The 10,000-nt window shown below is 35.4% G+C and overlaps 1 protein-coding gene across 3 annotated transcripts in view; it reads right to left on the reverse strand.

The window, feature by feature from the left end:
• The window catches only part of LOC122358998 (cytoplasmic dynein 2 heavy chain 1), an 81,715-nt gene that overhangs the window by 48,272 nt on the left and 23,443 nt on the right, over positions 1-10,000 (reverse strand). For all 3 annotated transcript variants that reach the window (XM_043259045.1, XM_043259046.1, XM_043259044.1), the window contains exons 34-45: positions 9,872-10,000; positions 8,734-8,916; positions 8,432-8,655; positions 7,659-7,768; positions 7,384-7,583; positions 6,171-6,435; positions 4,673-4,880; positions 3,695-3,824; positions 3,459-3,614; positions 2,001-2,260; positions 658-904; positions 430-581 (exon numbers count right to left, since the gene is read on the reverse strand). The exon at positions 9,872-10,000 is cut by the window's right edge and continues 54 nt beyond it. In XM_043259045.1, the coding sequence (XP_043114980.1) occupies positions 430-581; positions 658-904; positions 2,001-2,260; positions 3,459-3,614; positions 3,695-3,824; positions 4,673-4,880; positions 6,171-6,435; positions 7,384-7,583; positions 7,659-7,768; positions 8,432-8,655; positions 8,734-8,916; positions 9,872-10,000 (2,264 nt within the window). The remainder of the gene's footprint in view (positions 1-429; positions 582-657; positions 905-2,000; positions 2,261-3,458; positions 3,615-3,694; positions 3,825-4,672; positions 4,881-6,170; positions 6,436-7,383; positions 7,584-7,658; positions 7,769-8,431; positions 8,656-8,733; positions 8,917-9,871) is intronic.

The following is a 10,000-nucleotide window of genomic DNA, read 5'->3' on the forward strand; positions in this document are numbered from 1 at the left end:
AGAGATGGTCTGCAACTGCACTAGATAGGTTAGTGTGTGTGTGTGTGTGTGTGTATAGATGGTCTGCAGCTGCACTGTCTGGATAATTACAGGAGAAATATATTAGTGTGTATGTGTGTGTGTGTGTGTATGTGTGTTTGTTTGTGTGTGTATAGATGGTCTGCAGCTGCACTGTCTGGATAACTACAGGTGAGATAGATTGATGTGTATGTGTGTGTGTGTGTGTGTGTGTTTGTGTGTGCATGTGTGTGTGAGTGTGTGCGTGTGTATGTGTGTGTGTGTGTGTGTGTGTGTGTGTGTGTGTGTGTGTGTGTGTGTGTGTGAGTGTGTGCGTGTGTATAGATGATCTGCAGCAGCTCCATCAAGATAATTAGCGAAGAGACAGTGTGTGTGTGTAGATGGTCTGCGTGCGTGTACATCAGTACTCACTCAATAGTGCAGATCCGTACGATCGAGGTGAAGCGTGACGTGAGCGTGTGACGCCCAACAGCGCCTCCTGCTGACATGGACGCCACGATCTGGATGTTCTCCAGGCCGACCCACTCCAGGTTCTCATCATAGAAGCCCTGATACGTCAAGACCTGTGGATGAAGATGATGAGAAACCGAAACGGCGCAGGTAAACTTGACTTTCACTAAAAGAGCGTAGCGTTGTGACCTGCTGCAGGAAGGCGATGAGGTTGCTGGTGCCCCACTTGTCGGGTTTGGGCAGGTTGAGGTCTTTGAGGTAGAGCACCAGCCTCTCGCAGTCTTTGGGCCGGTACACGCGTCCTGTGTTGGAGCTGATGACCAGACACGTGTGTGAGAGCTTCTGCAGGACGTGACGGGACGACGTCTGAGCGCTGCAGTGCACCACAGCTACCTGAGTGGAGCGGAGCTGAGAGAACGCACAGCGCAAGAGCATCCTGACACACACACACACACACACACACACACACACACACACACACAGAGCATCGTCTGAATCAACGGCATTTTAAGCATCATTCCCATACAATCATTCATGTTTCCAATAATTATATAATAATTATAATTTTTTGTTTTTTCACTTTAAGTTTTAGCCATTTTTTGTGTTTTTGGCACTTTAGCTTTCGCTGTATATATATATATACAGCTTTATTCAGTTATAGTTTTTGTTATTTTAGTAAATCAAGGTAAACTAAATTCAAATGAGAAATGTCTTAGAAACAGCTGAAAGCTTAAATAAGATTTTTTGTTTTTGTATTATTTAGTTTTTTGGTTTAAATCGTTAAACATAATAACCATCATCTGAATTAATCTGCCATCCTGTGCTTGTATACTTGTGTGTATATATATATATATATATATATATATATATATATATATATATATATATATATATATATTTTTTTTTTTTTTTAGTTAGTTAAAGTTTTGTAATGACAGAAGTAGTTGTGTTTTTGCCATATCAGTTTTTGTCTAGATTTTTTGCCTGTTTTAGTTATATTGTTATATATAGTATATGTATATATAGTATATATATATAGTTACATGAAATTTAACTAAATTAAATGTCAAACACAAAGATGAGAAAAACTTGTTGTTTATATATTATTTCAAGTTAAATGTTTATTTCATTTTTATAATTTCAGTTTTAGTTTACTATAATAAACCTGATGTAAATGTGTATTTTAATGTAATTTATATACCATTACAGCTTTCATTAATATTTTGAATTAGTATTTATTTTATATATATATTTTTTTGCTATTGTCAATTAGTTAGCATTTTAAAATATTCATATTTATTTTATTTTAAGTTTTACTGTACTTTTATTGTTATTCTGTACCTAAAACTGTAGTCCGTTTCCCAGTAAAAGCTTATAAAAAAACGTATAAAATGTAAATGTGTGGCTTGCAATGTACTTTTAACTAGTTAGCAGTTAAAGTTAATCTATAGTTTTATTGCATTTAATTTACCAGCAATGTTTTTAGATAATTTTAGCTTTAGTTAACTATAATAACTCTATTTGCGTCGTACCCTTTCCCGCACCCCTCCGGCCCCACCAGCAGGAACGGCTGCCTGTGATTGGACGAGAGCCACGGGGTGAAGAGGTCGAGTCCGCGCTGCGTGTCAGGTGTGTGTATGACGGGGAGATCGTGTGGGTTACTGAGGTCGTCCACACACACACCGTCCCCTCGCTGCAGCTCATACACACACAGACGGCCCGAGGCGGGGTCGTAGTAAGTGTCCAGGGGCTTCCGGGGGTCCGGAGGACTTTCTCTGGCCCAACTCAGAACCTAAACACATTCAGAACGACTCCATCATGGTCACATCACAACCTATTAATTAACTAATGAGCAAATGCATGCCCACGTTTACATCAAATCCAGTGGTTCTCGAACTAGGGGCCAGTTAAAGCAATCTTCAAATAACTTCATTAATAACTCAATTACTTGTTTATTAAAATAATATCATTAAAATACTGAAAAAAATTCTAAATGTAATTTATTAACAGAACCTAACACGCTTAAAAGATTATGAATTAAAAAGTACATGTTGAAATATATTTATTAAATGAATCTCTTTGTTATTTTAAAAGCCAATTTTCACTATTAATGAAAAATGTAAAAACAAAACATTATTAATTTTTTTACAAAATTATTTTATTGTCTATTTATTATTTATTAGTTAATTATTATTTATGAAAATAAATTATTATATTTAATAATCCAATTGAATTAAATATTAGACTTATAAAAATATAGCATTTTATTTATATATATATATATATATATATATATATATATATATATATATATATAGCATAAAATTAAAAATGTAAAAAAATGTTTATTCATTTATTTCTTTACTATTAAATGAATGTATCTGAATTAAAAAGCTGCTAAAATCTACAAAAAAATAATTTAAACATTAATATGCTAAAAAAATTATTAAATTAAATTATTTAAATTATTTAAAAAAATATACAGTTCTTGAAATTTTGGAATCCTAAAATGAATTGTGATCGTCGATTAATTTAAATAGATCTTTCCTATTTCGTGCTAACCAAAGGAAGCGGCTTTGTTACTTTATTACAGCAGATTTACTTTAAGAAAGAAAGAACCACGACCGCGTGACACATGGCAGTAAAAACTAAACAAAGTGTACACAGCATTTACATACAGATGTAATAAAAGACAGCGATAACAGCAAAAGCACCAGCGTATATCTAAAAAGGCCATGAAAGCTAAATGACTTTTTTATGCTACGAGACACCTTGAGTCACATTAAGAACGGACAACATAAAATGTAGACCATTCTGACCCCTGACCAAAGTTTCACCGCCAGAGATGCTGCAGCTTCTTCGAAACCCAAGTTTTAATTCACGACCCGTCACGAGCGTTAATCTAAGGGAGCGGATCCTCAACTTAATGACGGGCGGCAAGGCTGAGCAGGCATGAAATTACATTTCCCGTAAATCAGGGCGGCTCTGACCTCCTTGGCGAACTCCTGGCGGCATTTGAGCGTGAGATTTCCTCCCAAACCACGGATGAGCCCCACGACGAACTGTCCTCTCTCTCTGACCCCTCTCAGATGGGACAAACCGTTCAGCACCGTCCCCACCAGACTGGTGTCCACCACAAAATCGCTCTGTAGAGAGAATCAGGGATGTTTATGACGGCGCGAGCGCGAGAGCTCGGGGTTACATCGCTGCGCGTCTGTCACAGGACCTGTTTGAGAACCCAGTCCAGAGCTCTGTGGAAATAATCGTTGAGCCAGTTCTCCAGATTCATCCTGTTCTCTTCATCTTCTCTCTTCAGCCACGACTTGACGAGAGAGCCCACGTCAGTGTCTTCATCACTGCGACACACACAGGGCCACATCAAAACACTAAAGGAATGGAATTAAAACGCTAAAAATGTAATGGAATTTTTTTTTTTTTATTAATTAATTTTTTATTTAATTTTTTGACTGAATTTTTTGAGCAACAAAAATGTTAAATTTAAATGTCAAAAAATGCTAAAACACTGTAATGAATAAAATCAAAACATTTAAAAGGTAAAAAAAAAAAAATTGAAAGAAGCTGTAAGAAGAAAACAAATGTTTATTTAAATTATCTAACTGAATTAAATGACTAAAAATGTAATGGAAATATTCACATGTAATAAATATTTATTTAGTAGATTTTAAATCAATTTAAATGCTAACAAACTAATCAAAAATTTCAGAATTTACTCATTTATTTACATAAAATGTAAAAAAAAAAAAATCGCAATGAAAATGGTAAACTAAATATAAAATCAATATTTAGTTATATAATCAAAAACAAATTAAAATTCTCAAAATGCAAAGAAGAATGTTCATTTATTTAACAACTTAATTTATTCAGCTGAACTTATTAACTTGATTATTAACTGAATTTATAATTGAAAAAAAACACAAAATAAATAAGCATTTGTTTTTACATTTCTCAGTTAAAAATGCAACTGAATTATAAAAATAAAATTGTACTTAAAAATATGTAAATGCAAAAATGTTTCATTTATTTAGAAAAAGAATCTAACCAAACTAAAACGATAAAGAAAATGTCAGCTGCAATGACATTTGAACAGGCTTCTTTTAAAGCAGATGTTGGGATATTGAGATAGCATACTGCCAGCTGATTGGCCGCCTGAGGTTGGGTGAAGCCGTACGATTGGCTGTGCTACCTGAGGAAGATCATGCCCATGCGGGAGATAGTGGCAGGTGAGGCACAGCTCAAATCGTGGGTCTCAAACAGGAAGTTGACGTTGGGGCCAAACTGGATCCTCTCGCCGCTGGGCATGGTGAGTAAACGATTATCATCCAGCACAGAGTTTAATGACTCGATCCACTCCGGATCAATGTCTCCATCGCATACGATCCATGAGCTCACCTCTGAAAGAGACGGAGTGACATCAGGTAAACACTTTTTGGGTGTTTCTGAAGTTTCAGGCCCTTTTGCTGTACTGTGGTGCATAAGCAGGTGTGTTTTTATCACATTAGGAGATTAAGACATGACAACAGTTCTTTTTTAAACACTAGCATTTTATATTACAGTGAAATTACAACATTAGAAATATTTCTTATTCTGTTTAACATTAATATTTTTATTTAGTAATAGTGCCCATAATAATTATACAGTTGTATATTTTGCATTTATTTCAAATAATATTATTGTTTAATATAAATCATTATTATTATGATTATTATTATTGTATACTTTTTATTATTACTATTTATCAAATAACTTAATAGCTTATTTATTAAAATAATCTAATTAAAATACTGAAAAGAATTCTAATTGTAATGTATTTATTAACAGAACTTAACCGAATTAAGATGCTAAAAAGGTTATGAATTAAAAAGTACATTTTGAAATTATTAAATGAATCTCTTTCTGTTATTTTAGGCCGATTCTCACTATTAATGAAAAATGTAAAAAAACAAAAGTTAATTTTTGTTTTACAAAATTATTTTATTATCTATTTATTATTTTAAATAATCAAATTGAATTAAAATTAATATTAGACTTATAAAAATATATATATATATATATATATATATATATATATATATATATATATATATGTATAGAATAAAATAAAAATGTAAAAACAAATATTTATTAATTTATTCATTTACTATTAAAAGAATGTAATTAGAAAGCTGCTAAAATCTACAAAAAATTTTGATTGTTAGACAAACGTTATAACATTAAGAGATTAAGACATGAAACAGTTCTTTTTAAAGACTAGAATTTTATATTACACTGAAATTACAATATTAGAAATATTTCTTATTTTGTTTAACATTAATATCGTTATTTAGTAATAGTGCCCATAATAATTACTTAACATTATTATTTATTATTATTATGATTATTATTAATGTATACTTTTTGTATTTGTTGTTTGTAAACCTTTTTACTGTTTGTTCTGTGTGTAAAAGTGTGTATTCAGTGCTTGTTTAGTGTGTTTGTTGTTTTTTGTATGTACATATGTTGTTTATAAAGCGTAATGTGGGTATTTAGAGTGACGTTCATATGAGTTTGGTACTCAATAGACATAGTAATGCATGCATCTAGTTTGTTGTTTCTCAGGTGTAATGCATTACGTATCGTTTGTTTCGTGCATTAACATGCGTATTTAGCATTCACTGAGAGTGTGTGTGTGTGTTTGTCCTCACCCTGCGGCTCTCGCACCACCTGTCGGGCGGAGGAGGTCAGCACCCCGTCGGACCACTCTCGGGTGTCCATGTCGATGTGTCCCAGGAGCTGCTGCCGTGGCATGGCTTTGGGGTTCATGGTGTACTGTTTGACCACCCGGCCCATCCTGGCCAGCGCCGCCCGCAGCATCCTCCACAGAGTGGACTTCCCCGCCCCGCTGGGCCCGACCACCACCACACCCATCCGCTGCCGCAGCTGCTCGAACAGCTCCAGAGCCTTCTTCATCTGCACACACGTGCACGTCAGTATTGCGTTGCTGTAGCTCAAGCGTTCCCAGACATGCACGGACTAATAATGTGTATGCTTTGGATGCAAAGTCAATTGGAATAAATAAGCATCTGTCAAATGCATAAATGTAAATTATTGCAATATGACAGTTATTGGCTAGGGTGCATGTACGGTGCATAGGAAGTAACAGTTATTACAGTTAATAAAAAAAAAGAATTATATATATATATATATATATATATATATATATATATATATATATATATATATATAAATAATAAATAAATAATTTATATATAATTATATAAATAATTATAAATAATTATATAAATATATATATATATATATATATATATATATATATATTTATTTATATATATATATTTTCGATTACATTTCTATTATTTCAGCAAATTGCCACTACATTTTACATTTTTTTTTCGTTTAGTTTTCATTCAACAATCTGAATTAAAATAACTAAATCTAAAACTGAAATACAATTAATAAATAAAGTAAAAGCTAACTTATTCAATTAAATATACATATAAATTAATAAAACTATATAGGTTCATGAATAAATAAATAAATGGTAATTTGGAATAATTAAAGAAATATCAAAAGCCTTTAACTTCAATGATAAAAATAAAAAAATAAAAAAACGCGCATACACACACACACACATATATATATAAAATCTTATAACTGTATCTCAATGACTACATTTACATACACCCTCAGTATGCAGATTTAATATTATATTTAAAGTATATATTTATAAATATAAAATATAATCATATCAATGCATATACATGTAAATATTTTTAAATACATTCTGCGTGCGTGTGTATTTATACATGCATAATAAAAGAAACACAGCACACGTTTCTTTTGCATGCGGTTAATCATGTGCATATAATAATGACTGTAGCGCTGATAAGCAGGTACCTGACTGGGTATGATCTCCAGCTGTGCCTCCTCATAAACAGCCAGCAGAGAAGATTTGAGCGCCTCATACTCCACGTCCTTAAAGTCGACCGCGGGAAACACGTCTCTGAGCAGGGCATCAAACCGAGAGCTGTCAGCGAACGTCAGCTTGGACATGGTGTTTAACCTCAAGGCCTGAACCACTAACCCGCTCTCCTTCACTACGGACAGACAGAGAACACGGTCAGGTGACCGATCAAGTTCATGCGATGTTGAGTCCAACGAGACGGTCTTACGGGGGATGTTGCTTTGTCTCTGTAACTGCAGTAAACTCCCACAGCCTCTCAGTACCGTCTTCAGAGCACGCAAACCCCAGTCGTAGTGCTGCTGCGGAGTCAACAGCTCCCTGCACACACACACACACACACACACACACACACACACACACACATTCATGTGGAAAGACGAGCACAGGTGGATATTTGGGGACATATGAAGAGCTCAGATGCACAAGCCTCTAAATACGTTTTTCTTTAAAACCAGCATTTCTTTCTAGCTAATATGTATAGGTTTGCACTAATAAAAATAAATAAAATAAAAATAAAAATAAAAATTACATAAGCACAGCTGTTCAAAATTGTTATGCTCAACATGGCTGCACATACTTGCCCAGAAATGCTGTATATATTGTGAAATAGTACACAAATATATTGTAAAATGTCATGTGCACACAAAATTTGTTCCTGCGATCAAACCGTATGTTCAGCATCATTACTTTAGTCTTCAGCGTCACGCAAATCGTTCTAATATAACATATGCTGCTCAAGAAAGGCTTCTGATTATCATCGAAGTCGAATGTTTTTGTGGAAACTGACACGTTTTATTTCTCAGGAATCACAGACAAATAGAAAGTCCAAAAAGAACAGCACTGAACTCATTCGAAGCATTAAAAATGCCTTTGCCGTCACTTTTGATCAGCTTAATATATCCATGCATACATTTTTATTTTTACAAACTTTCAGGCCCATTCCTATTGGACTGCATGAACTCCAGAGTCTCCGGTCTGTACCTGGCCAGGTTGAATATAGCGACCAACTTTCGCCCGAGCGCCTTTCCTTCTTTAAATCCCTCTGAATACAGGATGACCTCAGCGATGAGCTCGTTATCGGGACTCGTCATGGCAACCGGTCGGAAGAGCTGCTTCAGATTATCCGGCAGTTTCTGCCGTCCTCCGTAGCCTTTCCCCGCCGGGTTCAGAGTGATGAAGACGCCAGAATTCGGGTCCAGCTCCACCTAAAAACACGCGACGCGTGACGAACGTTCGAGTCTAATAAGCTGTGTTTTTCACTTCCCGCCACTGAAGCGTCTCACCTCTTTGTTGAGCAGCTGGCAGGTGGTCCGGTGGTTCTTCAGCGAGTTCTGGATGGCTTGTATCTGCATGGAGACGGCGGAGAGCACGGCCTCTTCCAGACGGTTGAACTCGTCAAAACAACCCCACGCTCCGCACTTCACCAAACCCACGAAGATCCGCCCCATGGACTTCACATCTATGCCCTGGAACGCAGAGATATCGGACCCTTTCACACACGAAACCTCTTTAAATGCTGTTAAAAGCGAGCTAATCAACTTTTCCAGCATTGGCGCCGCATCTGCTAGCATGAAGATAACGCGGTATACTTTTCATTTTTTTATATACACATTAAGCTGATTTACATGCGTTTTATTAAAGGGTCCTCAACGCCATGCTATACCGCATCAATCTTAATAACTACTATTGGTTTTGTATTTAATCATATATACGCGATATATAATCATGTGGGGAAGTCAAAACTCCTTATATTCAGGTGCGGGCGAATTATTAGGCCTGTTTTCTTTTTCCAGACAAAATGAGCCAAAGAAAGAGATTGAAACGTTAGAAATGATGTCCATGAGAAGGACGCCACACTGATGCAAAAGCAGAGGTAGCAAAGTTAAGGAACGCTCACTGAGTCAGAAAAAACCCTCACTTAATGAGAATAACATGCCGAAGTGTTTGCAAATCCATTGAGACTGACTTTTCAGAATTTTATTGACAGATAAATCCTGCCCTAAAAAGAGAGATTGGCTAAGATGAGCTCCTAAAACGTAAAAAGATTTCAAGAATATTCTATTCTTTCAAAGTTTCTGCTTTTCTGTGAATGCCGAAAAAATATTCGGCAACTGTTTTCAGCATTTATAATAAAATAATGTTACGTAGTGTTTCTCGAGCAGCAAATCAGTACATTAGATTGGTTTCCGAAGGATCACGTGACTCTGAAGACTGGAGTGATGTTGCTGAAAATTCAGCTGCGCATCGCAGAAATAAATTACAATATAAAATCAGCTACAATAGAAAAAATATATTTTGAAAAGGAATAATATTGGACCGTTTTTAGTGTATTTGTGATCAAAGAAACGCAGCCTTGGTGAGCAGAAAAAAAATGACAAGTAGGGACAGTAGGTGGTGTTTTTATTTATAATGAGTGTGTACCTCGTCACAGTTGAAGACCAGCACCTGTCTCCCGAACAACCCCCCAAGGGCTTTGACAGACTCGGTCTTGCCGGTTCCCGCAGGGCCGTAGGGATTCCCGCCCAAACCCATTTTCATGGCCTGCGTCAG

This window comes from Puntigrus tetrazona, chromosome 15 (genome assembly GCF_018831695.1).
Source record: "Puntigrus tetrazona isolate hp1 chromosome 15, ASM1883169v1, whole genome shotgun sequence".
Lineage (NCBI taxonomy): Eukaryota > Metazoa > Chordata > Actinopteri > Cypriniformes > Cyprinidae > Puntigrus > Puntigrus tetrazona.